Source organism: Varanus komodoensis, unplaced genomic scaffold (genome assembly GCF_004798865.1).
Source record: "Varanus komodoensis strain SLA01 unplaced genomic scaffold, ASM479886v1 scaffold28, whole genome shotgun sequence".
Lineage (NCBI taxonomy): Eukaryota > Metazoa > Chordata > Lepidosauria > Squamata > Varanidae > Varanus > Varanus komodoensis.
Genome location: NW_025335727.1, coordinates 8,888,719 through 8,906,148, shown reverse-complemented (window position 1 = coordinate 8,906,148; position 17,430 = coordinate 8,888,719). Strand labels below are relative to the sequence as shown.

Genomic DNA, 17,430 nt, shown 5'->3' with positions numbered 1-17,430 from the left:
GGACTCCTTGCCGGCACTGCATCACAAAAAGTAATAATACTTGCAACTTTGGAGAGTAGCAACATTCCCTTAAATGCAAGGTACAGCACACATGCCAGAGAAGTCCAGTGGAATATTGCAAAAGCAGTTTCCTACACATTTCTGAGTGCGCTTGGCACCCAAAAGCTTAACCTTAATAGAACTACACGCCCCATCATGCTTTACCAAAGGAAGCAAGCTAAGACGCTTAAAGTACAATCTTGTGCATTTCTCTGGCTCAACAAGAAAATGTCCTACAACCCCCAGCAATGCTGGCTGGGGGCGTGCTGGGAGTTGTAGGACTTTTGGTCTTACTTTAAAGAGGCACAGGATTGGTTCCTTAGTTTATGGCGCTAAGCATCAAGGGAAGAGTAGTTTCCAAAGCCGGACCTAACTCTGTCCCGCCCCTCGATATCCCTCACATTCCCTTCGCCACCCTTTCCTTGCCGGTGTTGATTGAAAACGGAAGTGAGAATTCAGCCGCCGCCAACCCGCTAAGGAAGCGGTGTGAGCCGCGTCATCATAAAATGGCGGCCTGAGGTGAATAAGGTTTCGTGTCTGCATCCCCACCCCTGTCCCTGCCAGGTGTGTTTGCCCAAGGTTTCTGAGGGGAGGGATGACGGAGCGGTTGGACGGGACCAACTTGGCTTGTGTGGGGGGAGCGACGAAGGGAAGAGGAAAGACGCACAAAGTAGAGGTAAGGGAAGGAAGTGTGGAGAGGGTGACAACAACGACGGAGAGAAGGAGACGGGGAGGGACTGCGCCGCGCGGCGAGCGAGGCGGCGTGTGTGGCCGGCCGGAGCCAATCGCTGTGGGCGGCGTTTGCCTGTGTGTCCAAGGCTCGGGGGAAGAATCCCCCTTCAGCAAACCAAACTCCTCGAGCGGACTTGAAAGGTTGTCCCACGTATAAAGGTGTGGGCAGAATGATGATTTACGGTCGGATCTGTAAAGATTTCTGACTTCGAACGGTTTATGTATTTACAACATCTACATCTAGCCTTTCCCCCTGCAATTCTCCTTATGGTCCATTTTATCTTTACAACAACCCTGTGAGGTAGATTCGGCTCAGAGTCAGTGACTGGCCTAGTGTCACTCAGCATCATGGCTAACTGGGAACTAGACCCTGGCATTCTCCATGTCCCTTCTCTAACCACTAGGCCAGCCTTGCTCGTAAAATAGAAACACAATCACTGCCTATCCCTGAATAGCACTGCCAGGAGGAGGAAAGCTTGTGGGTGTGGGGAGGAGGGCATGGGTATGTTTGTGCATTTTTAAGAGCTTGTAATATATGAGTTATATTTAATTTCAAGGTTGTTGAAAGAGCAGCCACAGCCTCTGAAAAGAGAAGGGATTCTGGGCTTGCCCATCTTTCACTGTTGACATAAGTCTCGGCTGGGGTGAGCAACTTCTGGTTCTCTAGATGCTGCACTGCAAGCCCTGTCAACACTAGCCGGTGATGACGGCTAATAGTATTTGCAAACAACCGGAAGGCCATTTTGAGCACTGTAGCAGACACTGTCTCTGGAAGCTGGGGGCCCACACTTCTCAGACAAGATAGATCTCAGTCGTGGCTGTAACCCTCTTGGATTTGTTGTTGATGTACATGGGGGTGGATGTGAACTTGTGGCCCAATTTGCATGTTACAAGGAATCCTGTGAGAATGGACTTGCATGTAAGAAGCAATCCTATGCAAGTGTTAAATTTGGCCCCATCCCCAAGGGTTGCATGCCCACTCACTACGCTCCACAGATGGAAGAGACAAATGTTCCGTAGAGGATATCTTACAACATGCACATCTATTTGTATTAATCGCTTTCTTGTGGTATTAATTTCTACTAAATACCTTCCATTTTTGTGAAAGAGTCTCCTTCATCCTTCCGTGTTTGGTGTTCTCTAGGTATCTTTGACTACACCTCTCAATATTCTTGACCAGTGGCCATGCTGCCTGGAGCTGAAGCGAGTTGAAATTCCACCAGATTGGGGAAGCCTAAACTGCTTATTGGGATGATTCTTTTAGAATAATTTTTGACACTCTTTCTTTAAGCATTGTGTTTTGATCAAAGTTCATTGTCTGTTCCCTTTTCCCAACCATTTAGAAGATAACTTTTGGATGGAGCCCATGGCGCTTTTATATTCTGCTCTTAGCCTGGCACACTGGTGCTAAATGTGTTCCTTTGCCTTCTCAGGCCAAAGTGAGGAAGCTACATCTTGCTACCCAAAATGCAGTGTTCTCATCACTGTGAGCATCTTCTGGAGAGGCTGAACAAGCAACGAGAGGTGGGCTTCCTTTGTGACTGCACCATCGTTATTGGTGAATTCCAGTTCAAAGCTCACCGAAATGTTCTGGCTTCCTTTAGCGAGTACTTTGGGGCTTTTTACAGGGATACTTCGGAGAGTAATGTATTTTTGGATCAGAATCAAGTGAAGGCCGATGGATTTCAGAAACTTCTGGAGTTCATATATACAGGAGACTTAAACCTTGACAGGTAATACAGGAAAACTGGAGATTGCTTTGCATTGTACTCACACACTTTACAGAGAATGTAATAAATATATCCCTTGAATTGTATTCAATGCACATAAGCGAAGTTATGTTGCAAAAAAACAAGGTTCACCACTAAAGGAATTTGCATATGCAAAATATATTGTTGTTGCTAAAATGTATGTGTACTGCCTTTCAGTACAAAATCCCAGGGTGGTATACAGAATTTACTAAAATGTTTGGTCCCAGAGGCCAAATCCAACCTGCCTGGCATTGCAGATCAGTCCTCCATGTAGCCAGGCTTTTCTCCTGTAGTCCTGCCTCCTTTCACACAACCACCAATCGTTTGGTAGCTCTCCAGCTTTTGTGCAGTTTTCTTCTCAATCTAAGAGGTTGAAATACTTTTCCTAAGCTAAAATACTCTGGTAGTATTCATTTCACCCCTTTTGCTTCTTGCCCCACCTACCCTGGATTGTGATTCCTAAGAGCTTTACCAAAATGGAATTTGACCCTTGGAAAAAGGTTCTCCACCCTTACATTAAAACATCTGAAAAAAGATACTAGCTACCATAGAAACAGAAAAAACTACCAGATGAAGTATTAAAGACCAGCAACCAGCTGATGAAATGTCAAGGTTGGCTTCTTTGATGCTGGAGAGGGGAACTTGCCAATGTCACTGTGCAAGTAAAGGAGCCACCAGCAGGCCCTGCTCTATGGACCCTGGTAGTGTTGCTGTTGCTATCTCCCAGGACCTCATTCTACCAATTAACGGCATTTCATAAGCCAAATCTTACAATGCAACATAAAAGAAGGCAAGTACCTCAGTTTTTAAGAGTACGGTGTCCATTCTAAGCTTCCCTTGCCCCCAGAAGGATGTAATTGATGGATTAGAAGGTGACTGGAAGCTAATTTCTGGTACTGCTTCAGCAGTAGAGGAGTAAGTCACTCTCCACTTACATATCTTAAGTGGTAAGATACATGCATGGCCAGTTGTTTGGGCCTGTTTTAAGTGGCTAGTTTTCCATGTAGTAAACAAGGAATTTATGAGAGGGAAGTCATAATTGGGATAACTGGTAGGACTGGATAACTGATGACTAGGAGAAGATAGGGTTCCTGCTTTAACAACATACACATTTCATCATTAATTAACTGATTCCAGGGACCCGTCTGAAGGTGTCACCATCTTCTGATTTGAGATATGTAGCTCCTGGACTGAGGGCCATTTTAGTGTCATTACCCAAACTGTAGAACTGCCACTCTACCTGTTTTAAAGTATATTTTGGTGCCAGGCAAAGACTGTCCTTTTCTGTGCTTTAAATTGTGGTTAATGTTTGTCACCTTTGTTACTTTTATTTATTTATTTATGGATGGATGGAACTTCTATGCCGCCCCATTCGCCGAAGCCTTGGGGTGGCTCACAAACATACATAAATAACATCATATAAAACAATATAATTTAACAGTATAAATTAAGTTGCCCTGGCCAAAGAATAAAATAAATAATATTAACAATTAAAATAATGTTTGAATAAAAAGGTCTTCGCTTGGCACCGAAAAACAAATAACGACGGTGCCAGGCGGACCTCTCTGGGGAGCACATTCCATAGATTGGGCGCCACCGCAGAGAAAGCCCTCCTTTGAGTGCTTACCCTCCTAATTTCCTTCACGGAGGGTTCCTGGAGAAGGGCCTCCCGCAGATCTCAACGGGCGGGCGGGCAGGCATTTGCTGCTTTGATGATAGAGCACTATCTTAGTCCGGTCTATTGAGAAGCTCTGTTAAGACTTACTGTCTGGTAAATGTGTGTAGGACTGAATCCTTGGTTATTCTCCCTGGTTCTTTTTTATGCTTGTTTGCTATTTTTTTATTTTGTGTAATTTTGTTTTAATCTTGCAAGTTGCCTTGAAATGTAAACATGAAAAAATAGGTTAATATTGCGTGGAAAGTAATGGCTGATTTTCTTAAACTGGAACATTCCCATTTAACTTTCCCTCCTGCAGTTGGAATGTTAAAGAAATACATCAGGCTGCTGACTATCTCAAAGTGGAGGAGGTAGTTGCTAAATGTAAGATAAAAATGGAAGACTTTGCCTTCATTGCTAATCCCTCTTCAACAGAAACCTCTAGTATCACTGGGAATATTGCACTGAACCAGCAGACTTGTCTCCTAACCCTTCGTGACTACAACAGCCAAGAGAAACTGGATCCCCCTTCAGTGGATCCAGTTCAGTCTCCAGTCTTAACAATAACCCCAGAAAAAAAATCTATTCAAACCAAAAAGCGAAAGAAGGTATTCAGCTCACTGAAAAACCAGGTGGATAAACCTGTCCAGTATCCAAGTGAAGCTGTGGAGAACTCTGCTGTGGGGTTATTTCTTGATGCAAATAAACTAGCTACAGAGATAACAGAGCAAGCTGCCCAAGGTGGAGATAACACTGAGCTGCACCTTATGCCTGTGGTGGAGAGCGAAACCTTTGCTGCACAGGAGATCCTCATCCAGACCATGTCTCTGAAACCAAAACGGGGAAAAGCACAGCAAGGTTTTGCTTTGAAAGAGCACTGTTTGTCCAACATCAGCAGTGACAAGAATGCTTATCAGTTGGAGAACTCTGGAGAGGAGCTAGATCAGAAATACTCCAAGGCCAAGCCAATTTGTAACACCTGTGGGAAGGTGTTTTCTGAAGCCAGCAGTCTGAGGCGGCACATGAGGATCCACAAAGGAGTCAAACCATATGTGTGTCAACTCTGTGGGAAGGCATTTACCCAGTGCAACCAGCTGAAAACGCATGTAAGAACTCACACAGGTAGGCTCTCTGCTTTGTGAATCAAGTAGCCTCTTGGGAAAGTGAACAGGAAAGGCCCGCATACTCATGGATAAGGCTTCTCTCCCCACATTGTGGATTGGTACTTGCTCTTGGTCGCTGAAGGTAGTGTTGTCAGTGAGACAGCTTTGGGGTATTATGGGTATTGTAGTCCAATGTATCTGGAGGGTACCATATTAGAGAAGGTAGCACTTTACTTTCTGTCATTATCATATTTTATTTTTACTTATTATAACATTTTTTCCTGGGCAGCAATGTGAGGCAAGTTCTTCCCCCTCTCTCAATCTGTATATACTAATAATTAGTCAAACCACACAATAATTATTTAAACTCAGTTGCTTTGCATTTAGAAGGTCCCAGGTTTAATTCTTGGTATCTTCCGGTAAGACTGAAACAGACTCTTGGCTGAAACCGTGGACCAACCACCATGTTGTATGGATTTGTTCCCATAAACCCTGGCTATCGGATCTACTGCCTGGGGCTTATGGAGGTTATAGTCCAAAACATCTGGAGGATAACAGGTTACCTTCTCAGTTAGACAGACCAATATTCTAATGTGGTATAAGGCCTTAAGTTTCTAGCCCTTGCTAGGCATGGATTGTCTGATTGTGCTTTTGTTCCCTTTTCCTGTAATGCAGGCCTGCATAGTTGTGGCTGAGCAGCAGTATAGGGTACCTTACTAGGGTACTTCATTCTTGCTGCCATAGTACTGTAACAGTTTTGAGCGTTCACTAGTCTCTTCTAGCCCTCAGTATATGGCTGGCAGGATGACTGTAGTTGTGGTGGGACTTGAGAGATTCAGGTTCTGTTCCACACTTGGCCTTGAAACTAACTAGAGTGATTCTGGATCAGTTGCCCACTCTTTGCCTAGCCTACCTCACAGGATTTTTGTGAGGATAAAATGGAGAGGATGAGGGTGAGCATGATAGTGCAAGCAAGCTTCTTTGCAGGAAAAAGGTAGGATATAAATGTAATGGATAAATACACAAATAAATGATGTATTTGGCTTGTGGTACACAAGCTGTCCATCTTGCTCTGGTATGAACATATTATGTTTTGACTTTGTCACAATAAAAATGTGAAAGAGAATGCCATTTTATTTTTGTTTGGCAAGCTTTTAAAATAGCTTGTTGTGGGAGCTGCATTGTGTAGTTCCTAATTGAGTGCTTCTCATAATTACTTAAACAAATAACTGTAATGTCTGCTTTTTACATTTCCTTTCATCTTATGATAATAATTGAAGGCACATACTTCTGAGGAGGTTTTTCCAAAACATCTTGTTAATTTTTCCAAAGCTAACTCATCTTCAAGGTTAGTTATTTTGTTGTGGTTTTCTGGCTTGGGTGCATTTTGGAAATTCAGATTTGCACATATTGATCTTAATTTGTAAATTTAGAGGAACTCCTGAACAGCTGTTGGAATTAAATTGACAGGTTTTTTTGGAGACACTGTGGTGCAGTTGACGCTCCTTCCCAATGAAAGCATCACTCCAGTTGATGCTACAGAAGTCTTTATTCTACACAGTATTTCAGTTACAGTCACGTATGCTAGGAAGTTGTCCTTTTGTTCTAATTAAGTTCAACTTATATGGTGCTTTTGAATTCTTCCGGCTGTCCTTCTGTAGGCGGGTCAGTATGGCTTCTCCCCCTGCATCGCTCAGTCAGTCTCAGTTCTAATTGTCCCAATCTGCATGTGCGTCTGCGGGAACGAGCATCCTCAACCATTTCAACTACATTATCTCCTAAATTCCCATCCTCTATATCATCACATGGTGCAATTGTTTCCTCAGCAACCACTAAATTGGTCTCTGTATGGTCTACTGTTTCGGCATCTCCCTGAATTTCCTTATCTCCTGTACTTTCATTCCCATCATCTGTGCAGCTGGGGAGTGAAGCTTGTTCTGCTGGCACCAGAAATACATCTTCATCAACCCTCTGGTTCTCATGGGAAGTTTTTTCCTCTTGTGCGTGCGCCAAGGACTCTTCTGAGTCTGCACGCACGACAGACACATAGGGTTAAACATGATGATAGAGCATTGCCAGTTTTGAGATGTTCAAACTAAATAGTAAGGCAGTACCTGGAATCTAACTCCTAAACACTTGGCAAAACTATTTTCTGGGAAGACACCTCCTGCACTCTGTGGACTTCTAGTACCTATATTACTTTGGATGACTGGAGAAACTTCATCTTATTTCACATTAGTAATACATTTGATTAGCCACCATCTGCTAAATGTTAAAAGTTCCTGAAGGGTCACCCAGTGACTTCATGGCTGTAGTGAGAATTGAACCAAGGGCTTCCTCATTCCTGGTTCATTCTAAGCCTTTATGCCCCATTAGTCTGTAATAATTGCTAAGAGACTGGGATATACCATTGAGTGAATTCAAGTCAGGCCATATTATAACTTTCTCCAATAGTGTCCTCCAGATGAGTTACACTGTAGCTCACAGCACTGGTCATACTGACTGGAAATGCTAGGAGTTGCAGTCAGCAGATGTGGAGGACATCAGTCTGGGGAAAGTTGCCCTGTTGCCTTGAATTTAAACCATGCTGTTTAAGTTGTCTTTGACTTTCCTTGATTTTTGAACCTTCTGTCAGGTTTGTTATCATGATTTGCATCTGAAAAATCTCATCCTTCATGTGGCACTGTTGAAGTATGCAGCTTACTTGTCTCCATAGGTGAAAAGCCCTACAAATGCAAACTCTGTGATAAAGGCTTTGCGCAGAAATGCCAGCTGGTTTTCCACAGCCGCATGCATCATGGAGAGGAGAAACCATACAAATGCGATGCCTGTAACCTGCAGTTTGCCACCTCCAGCAATCTGAAGATTCATGCCAGGCACGTAAAAAGGACAGGAAAACAACTAACTTGGTTTGGTTAAGAAGGTGCCATGAGGAAAAAAAAGCTGGTGCACCCATAGAATAAATCCTACTTCTTTCTTCTAGGAAACACAGTGGAGAGAAGCCATATGTCTGTGATAGATGTGGACAGCGATTTGCCCAGGCAAGCACACTGACATATCATGTGCGGCGACATACAGGAGAAAAGCCCTATGTCTGCGACACCTGTGGGAAGGCTTTTGCAGTCTCTAGTTCACTCATCACACACTCAAGAAAGCACACAGGTGATTCTTAATACAGTAGACTTTGGAAGACATCAGAGGGTTGGTCCAGCCAAGAAGATGGAGGTAGCAGGGGGATCTGGAAACCCCCACACAAATGTCATACAGCTGTCTTGGTCAGTAGGGTAGCAGGCATGCAAGTGTTGTTTAACTCATCTTGCAGTAGGTGAATAACCCGTTCCTGTTGGGTCTGTTCTGGTCTGGCAGGAACAACACTTCATGGTAAGTCCAGCACAGCCATAGTTGCCTAATTTTACTTTAGGGAGAACTGGCCTTGTTTGTTTGTGTGGGAATATGAGATCTGCAATAGTGGGCTTTAAAAGCCTATAATAAAGTTAAATGGTACTTGCATGTTTTGCATGTATTAAGTCCTAGGCAAATCCATTTGAGGATCTTAGGCCAAAGCTCAGAGATCCTGGAAGCATTGCTGCTGGTCTAGTAAGATCTTGTTAGGATAGATGTACAGACTCAGTTCTAAGAGAACTCTGTATATTCTAAAGCAAGGGTAGACATCTGCATGCTAGGAGTTGTAGGCGTTTTTCTGTCTAAAGATGTATAGGATTGTGCCCTTTCAAGTCAGTGCTGGAAGAAAATATTCTTCATCTGTTCTGAAGGCTTCTGATGGGGAGACTTAGATGTGTCAATGAACTTGTGAGGAAGCCTGTCACATCCACCATCAGTAGCTTGTATACTGAGCTAATCAACTCCTTCTCTGTAGGGGAAAAACCATATATATGTGGGATTTGTGGCAAAAGCTTCATTTCTTCAGGAGAACTCAGCAAACACTTTCGCTCCCATACAGGTTAGTTTTTGGGCCCACATCTTCCTGTATATTACTTTGTCCTTGTATAGCTTGTAGTTATGTGCATATTCAACATTGCTTGATTTCACGTAGGTACTTGATGGCATGCTATTCATTCTTAGTATTTCCAATGGGACAGCAATTCCTTCCTTTTTTAATTGTCTTCACATGTGTGAAGTGGAAATTCTGATCTATGCACATAATTCTTAGATAATTGTTCTGATGATAATCATTCCAGGTGCCCAAGGAACAAAGATGCTTGGTATTTTCCAAATATGTAGGATAGCATTTAGCCATTTGTCTGTGGAAACCTATATGAAATTTGTGGTATAGAGGTTAGAGTGTTTGTGTTTGGCTGTGTGAACTCTGGCTTAGCTGTGAAGTTCACTCTGACAGGAGCTTCAGGATAGGCAGAGAGAGTGATGTAAGAAGCCTGTGATGTGGGAGTAAAGTACAGTGGCAGGCCTTATTGTGACATATGGACCCTCCTATCTTACTTTCCTTTTACTGATTTTGTATTATTTTATTAGGGAATTCACTGTTGTATGCACTATTCTTCAGGAAAAACTCTCAGAACAGTTCTCATGAAGTACCTCAAAATATAAATTGTCAGTTACCTTGTTTTTTCATTGTAGAACTTAAATTTTAAGATCAAGTACAAATGCAAAAGAAAAGTGAAAAAGCAGAGAACATACTATTCCAGCATTTAAAAAATTGACTTTAAAATGAATGTATTTCAAAATGTCTAAGCTTTTAACCAGGTGCCAAAAAGAAGAGGATAGCACAGGGCAAGGCTCCTTCAGGAAGGAATTCTTCCAACTGGGCATCACAACCAGAAAGGCTCATTGCCTGCCTTTGAACAGCAGGGGAGTTCGCAAAGGAAACTTGTAGAATTAAACAATGAACCCCTCCTACTACTAAATTATCATGAAGTAAAAAATGCCCCTAAGGACTACTGATTGTGTACTGGGCTGTGTGTGTATAGAGTGATATAAATGACATGACATATTGCAGGACTGAGTAAACACTTTGGAAGAATGCCAGATAGTGTAGCATAGTGACAGAGTAGCTGTTGGGTTTAAAGCTCACCTCAACCATAGTCTTGGTAGGTGATATTAGGCAAGCAGTTTGTTCTGTCGACTTCAACCCTTCATTTTTCAATAGGCCAGTATTATTGGCACCATAGCTTACTGGGTTGATGTAAAGTAGAATAATAAAATGGAAGTGAAGCACTTTAACCACTGGAAAGTACTATTTAAAAGCAACGTATTAGAGCGTTTTTGTTCCTTTGCATTACACTGATTTGTGCCCACTTACATTAAAGCTGCTATGGTGATCTTTGACTGTAAAACTTTGAAAATGAGTGAACTCTCTGGGGGAAAGTATTACCATACAGCTTGCCTAAGAACAATTGAAGTTGATGCAATTATGTATTTGAATTATGCTACTGTGTGTGTGAACTTCCACCAAGTTCTCAAGGATTATTTAATTTCTGATTGATTATTTAATATAGATCATACTTACAACTTTTTTTCTGTGATCAGATTACTAAATCCTAATCATACTAGGCTGAATTCAGGATCTTTCTTATGCTGGAAGAAGGGCTCGACTGTATAAAGTCCCTCTACACAATTTGGGAATTGCCCCCAGTGCCACAATTTACTCAGTTCATCAAGGGAAATAAACCATGGTTGCTGCAAGGTTTTGGGTGGCTTGTTACTTGTTCTGTAATCATGTGAACTCATTCACCAGCATTTTCAGGGACTGGAGGTATTGCTGTGGGAAGGAGGGAGTTGGAAAGTCTACTTCTTTCACTGTGGTTTATCCAGTGAAAATCTGGATCCAACTTGCTTAACTATAAAGTATACCCCACTAAGCTCATATGGGCTTCCACTGAAGTAAACATAGGATTGCACTGCACATCCATGAAATCTAACCGGCAGGTTTTTGTTGTTTTTAAGGTGAAAGACCATTTACTTGTGACCTGTGTGGAAACTCCTACACAGATATAAAAAATCTAAAGAAGCACAAAACAAAGGTTCATACAGGTAAGTACTGGCCATATTAAAATAGTATGTGGTAGCCATGGAAGAACAGATCAAAAGTCCAACTATTGAGCATCTCTTTCCAAAGACAAGGAGGCCCATTTTCCAGTCTGGTACAGCTGAGCTTGCACTGAATTAAAAGTATGTGTTCTTAGGGCTATACCTCAGTATGGGCCATGGGTAATCCAGCCCTGCATAGAACATGCCACTAAGGAAAGAACTGCAACCCTTTTTCAAGAGCATCAATCAGATAAATTTTTAAAATGTTGGAATGGACAAATTGGAGAATGAGATCACTGATGGTACAATCTATGCAAGTTTAGACAGAGAAAAGGCTTATAGCTCCCGGCATGCCCTAGCCAGCATAGCATGCTAGAGGTTGTAGACTTTTATTCTGTCTAGCTTTGAGCTCTGAGTCTATATGTATTCATCTAAAATTTATTACAGAGGCTTACAAAGTGGAAGAATAAAACCACAGTTCACTGCAATGTAATAGTAGCATTATATTTGTATTCTGCCTCTCCTCCAATGAGCTCCAGATGATATACATGGTTCTTTACCCAGTTTGTCCTCCCAGCTACCCCATGCAGTAAATTAAGCCGAGAGAATCGTGACTGAGTCAAGGTCACCCAGTGAGCTTCATGGCTGAATGAGGATTTGAACTCTACCCTCTTTTGGCCCAAGTCTGATGCTTGCACCACTGTTCCTTGTTGAATCATTCAAAATCATTTATTTTTTCTAAATAACTTGGAAAGCCAATTGGACAATCAAGAGTTTGAAAAAGGAGGTATTGCATTAATATCTATACAGCATGGGTGTTTAGGCATCCTGACAGAGTCATATATAAATGCATCTGTTACTTGAGACACAGATTTCTAAAACTGGATGCCCTAGCACTAATTTCATTAATTGTAAACATGGGCCTCCAGGTAACAGTGTTGATACCTCCTCTCCATCCTGACTATGTTTATTCCTTGAAATTGTGTATCTCACTCATCTAGTTGGTAGATGTCATGATGTGTTGCCAATAATTCCTATCGCCAAAATATGAATATCAGTTCCCAGTTGTCAGTCATGCTTCAGCTTCACTCAAAAACTGTGAGGTGACTAGTGAAGGTGAAGAGTGTCTTCAGTGCATCTGGGAGGAAAAATCATATATACCTTCTCAACATGTCTAATAAATTATCTGTTTGTTACAAAATACTGCCTTAAAGAATTAACACCCTTTTGTCCTTAAAAGATTCTGTGAACCCTCTGGATCCCATCACAATTGACCATTCCTTCAATGATCACGACTCCATTCCAAATGAGAAAAGCCCTTTGCTGGAGTCCATCGATGTGAAGCCTTCGGATGTGGCACTACCTCTCTCAATTGAAACAGAGGATCACCAAGTGCTGTTGCCTGTCACGGACAGCCACTCTCCTTCATCAGATGCACTTCTGAGGTCTACTATCACTGGATATTCAGAACCTCAGTTTATTGTTCTCCAGCAGTTGTACTGACACCCTGTGTGCAATCAAAACTTTGGCGGTGAAAGCATCTTGGTGAAGTGAACATCTGAGCTGAACTTCATTTTGTTCTCAAGTAGGAATACGTGAGAATGCACCTACCTTGTGGAGTGCAGTTTTTCTTTCATATATTTTGTTAATCTAGAACAAAAGATTGTAATTTTTCATCTAAAATCAAGATTTTCTAGAACAAATTATTCTTTACAGTAAAAACTTCAACACAACTGCCTTAAGAATACTCAGACTATTAATGATGTAGAATGCTTTTTTCAGTGTTCATGCAGAAGCTGTTACTGTGTAATCAAGATATTTAATCCATATTGATTAAATATGGCTTAAATATCTTGGATTATGGATATAGATTAAATATCCATATTAAATTATGGATATGGATTACATATGGATTAAATATCTCAGAAAATTGCTGAGATATGGAAAGAGGCAACTTTTGCTGCCTTGTAATAGTAACACTCAGTACTGTGTGTACCCTACACCAAAGTAACCCAAGGCATCTACTGCAAAAGGCTAAATTCTATATGTAAATTGAGCCAATTTGTATGATTTCTCTTACTTTGCTTAGCAGATAATGCTAGGGCTCATGCCCTCGGTGCCTCTAAACTCATATTTACCTGCATTCTATGACCAGAATGAGGTGCATTGGCCACTGTATGTTTTGCACCAGGAATTTTATATAGATGGCTGTTTTTGCCCTCAAGTGCCAGAAAGGAGGCTGAGATGCCAGTAGGAGTCTGTGTTAGGGCCTTGACCCCTCCTTAACCCCTGCTTGCCCCGTAGCACCCCCTTTCCCCCTTTAAAGCTCAGTTACAACCTTGGGGTGAGCAGCCAGAGTAGTTCTTTCTATGTTAGCTGTGAGGGGGAGGAGCTCAGGATCTTGAAAGTGAGAATCCAAATAATCGTCTTGCCTCCCAGACAAGTAAAACTCCACCTCTGTGTCTGGAAATTTATTTTGTGATTCAGCACATTCTGAGATTTCAGCAAAGTTTGCCTAGAAGCTTTCAACTATGCCATAATGGCTAAGCAAAAAAAAAAAAAGTTCTCATCTGGAAGGCAAACTCTACACCCACTGCCATTTGGCTTTTCCCTGGCATTCTCTTTCTGGTTGAACTGTGGCAAATGTACAACCTCCTGAGTGAGCAGCTGTTGGATACTGTGTTTTGGATTCCTAGGGTTAGATCTGAGGGGCTAGGTTTGTTCTTGGGTAACTGGCTTTAGGGAAGCTTTATGGCAGCGGTGCAGAACCTCAGGTCTAGGGGCCAAATCCTGCTTGCCTTGGGTCCCAGTCTGTCCCCCTGGGATTCCCTAAACATTTACACTTCTTTCCTTTGATTTTCCAGCTTTTGTGCAGTTTTCTCCCCATTCTAAAGGATGCGATGCCTCTCCCAAGGCTTAGCAGTAACAGCTGTAAACTAAAATATATGGATGTTTTTGGCCCTAGTCACCACTGTAATATGACTGCCTAGAGCTTCTCTGAACTCAGATTTTGGCTTCTGGCTGAAAACGGTTCTGCATCTCACTTTAAGAAGCTGTGATGTGTTTTGAAGTAGCTCTTGCCATGCACTTAAATGTTCTAGAACACCCATGTATCTCATAAGGCATTTTTTTTTTTTGCCTTGTATTGTTTCTTGGGTTACACATGATTATCAGATGTTCTGTTCCCATTTTGTTCCTAACTTTCTGACATTCCTGCTTAGAAAAAGGGAACAGTTTTGTTACAGTTTCTGTTGGAATGCTTACTACCAAGAGAAACCCACTATAGTTCCTGTCCTGTTGAGAGATTAGCAATCTGTATCATCATACTGGTTGCAGATAAAAGCTTTTCTTTCCCTTGCAACCATACTGAAACCAAGCAGGCTGGTGGAGAAGAAAGTGTGCAATCAGACCCTTTTCCCACCTCCTCACTCACTGTGGTATGTAATTCCATTTACTCACCTGTATGAAATTTTGGATCACCTAAGGCTACCAGATGAGTTGTCAAATGCAAGGTTAACCTCTTTTGCTCTTTCCACTGAGTTAGGATGAAAAGGAGTGCAGTTACAAAGCACTTAGAATATGTATCGTGCAGCCCTTCCTATGCCCCCAAGGAATATTTGATTTTTTTTTAAAACAGTAGCTCCCCATCATTGCCACTAGCAAAATTTCTGAAATAACATGGCTCTGCTTTCCATAGAAAACAAAAGTCAGATTCCTTCAATATTCTGTATCAGGCTGGCCATTATTATTTTTTTCGTTTCATTAATAATTTTTAGAAACTGTCCCGAAGTGGCTTACCATTTTATTGTTCCTGCATCTCCCCAGCTAGTTCCCTTAGCCTAGGAGACATGGGACACAAGATAATCAGTAGCGCTGCTGCTTTGGAGACGCCCACTCTGTGCAACTGGGAACCTTTAATATGCAAAGCATAAGGTTTGCAATTGTGAGTTTTCCCATGTTTTCAGAATATTTTATTATTTTTGACATAAAATGGGCAGAAGTAAATTAAAATAGGGGACAAGTTTGAAGGTGTCTCCAGTCTTTTTTCTATAGTCTAAGCCCAATATGCTTGTCTAAATTCAGAGTACTTGCATCATCATCATCTCCTTCAAGAAAAGCTGTAGTGTGGGTCAGTTTGACCCATATTGCTGCATCTGGTGTCCTTTTTAGGCCTCTGTCCAGAGACTTCAGCACAATAGGGGATTTTGCACCTGTTTCTGCCTTGACTATCCCCTCATCCGTCACCTGAATATATAACCCGCTCTGATGTAGCACATCTCTTATTTAGCTGCAGCTGGACAGAAAAAGGATGGAATTGAGTTACCTGTATGTTTGCTGACCACCTTTTTCCAAACTGCCCATTACATGTTTTCTAAGAGTGGGGGTGCACAGAAATGCTGTACTTTCGAAGCAGCTGCATATGAGTGTATCTCTTCTGCATATACCTTTTTCTATTAGCATTTTGCTCTGATATGGGAAATTTGAAAACAGGCTTCTTATAATACTCCCGAGTACTTGTGATACCATATTCTCTTAACACAAACTGAATTATCTCTCAGTTATGAAGAACTTTGAGGTTTAGCTTTGGATGTATTTCTTCGCACTATTAATCTTCTGGGCAAAATGTGCTGTTTGGTATGCTTTTAGTATACTATGTTTAGTATTTCATATGAATGTTTCACATGTTTGTGTGTTTTTAAAAACTGTTTCTGACTTCAAAAACTCTGTTCTTAGATTTATATTAGACCTTACCTAGCTATTTAATATTTATAAAGATATTTTACTTTATGGAACTCATTTGTATGTAAGATTTCTAGAGACCATTGTTTGATCCCCTTTCTTCATGCACAACACAAGCTCTGAGAGCTGAACTCTATTACAGCAATAATTGAATAGACCTTGTTTCCAAATGGAAAGTTTTTGGTGGAATTCAGGCATCTTGGGTTGTCTTCTTTAAGATATTCATTCAATAAATCATGACCTATATTCGTATTAAAATATTGATAGAAAGATTCTGATTCTGGTAAGTAACACAGGTATGTTACTTGCATCCTTTATGTATTATAGCAGCTTTCACCAACATAGATCTTTCCAGATGTGTTGGATTGCAATACCATCAATTCCATGGAGTAAAACTGGTCAAGGATTATAGAAGTTGTAGTCTAACACATCAGAAGGGTATCAGGTTGGGTTTCATTGGTGTGGTGTTTACTATTCCTAACCTTGTTTCAGAATGAAAGGGATATGCAGTTGAAATTCTGATACAAATAACCATCCAATGGCACATCATTTGCTCTGTTAAACATACAGAGGCTTTGATGCTTTGCCTTAACAAGGGAAGAGAATGTTCTTAAACCTTGTATTTTCATATTTTAAGCTCTAATTCGGAATGTTACTACTAGGTTAGCCAGCATAACAATTACAAGATTGTGGATATTTTCTGAGGTGCTTTCGTGAGTTATCTTCTAATTTATTTCTGAAGTCTTCTGTACATACAAAGCATTTTTTCTTGTTCTTGCACAGATGTATGTGTATAGCTCGCCTCCCCGCTTTTATACTTCCTTGTGAGAGTTTATGTACATAATTAGCTTGCGATATTTTATGTTAGACTTGAATAAAACTTGTTTTGTAAGCACTTCTTTGCTCTTTACATTGCAGTTTTAAGTAACTAAAAGGGAGAAGCAATTTGGAAAAGCCTTGTCCTGGAGCAATATTTGAGTAACTAAGCAATAGCTGGGGAGTGCATAATACCTTTCATCAGTGAAGCAACAGTAGTTGTCTTCACTCGAACAGCCTTTTTAAGCTATTGAGCGACACTGGTTTGCTGGAAACTTGAAAAAAAAACAAGAATGCTGCAATTTCACTCTGAGCTAAATGATGCACTTTATTTAAATTGTACCACTCTTGCTTGGTTTGTTATGCAGTTCCCATTCCTCAAGAAACTGATGGAAGGGTGAGTAGGACATTGCCTGTGGTCTGGTTCACCCAGAATAAACAACTGCAAGGGCTGATTGGTGTAGGTGATGGAGCTGTCACTGTTCTGCCACCATAGACAGAATGCTCATGGTGCCCACAGATGCAATACTTTTCCTTAGTACATATTAAATGACAGTAAACCAAACATAAGAGGAATAAGCTGGTG

General features: G+C 41.3%; 1 protein-coding gene across 3 annotated transcripts; it reads left to right on the top strand.

The window, feature by feature from the left end:
* Nucleotides 1–526: 526 nt before the first annotated feature.
* MYNN (myoneurin) lies at nt 527–16,923 on the top strand. Of its 3 annotated transcripts, none has more exons than XM_044434524.1 (8): nt 527–715; nt 2,205–2,504; nt 4,499–5,301; nt 7,999–8,158; nt 8,266–8,444; nt 9,160–9,243; nt 11,205–11,291; nt 12,529–16,923. In XM_044434524.1, the coding sequence occupies exons 2-8, from the start codon at nt 2,239–2,241 to the stop codon at nt 12,789–12,791; spliced, it is 1,842 nt and encodes a 613-aa protein (XP_044290459.1). In that variant the 5' UTR covers nt 527–715; nt 2,205–2,238; the 3' UTR covers nt 12,792–16,923. The 3 variants fall into 3 exon arrangements, with proteins under 3 accessions (XP_044290459.1, XP_044290461.1, XP_044290460.1); XM_044434525.1 differs by having other exon boundaries at nt 536–603; XM_044434526.1 differs by lacking the exon at nt 9,160–9,243.
* The last annotated feature ends 507 nt before the right edge of the window (nt 16,924–17,430 follow it).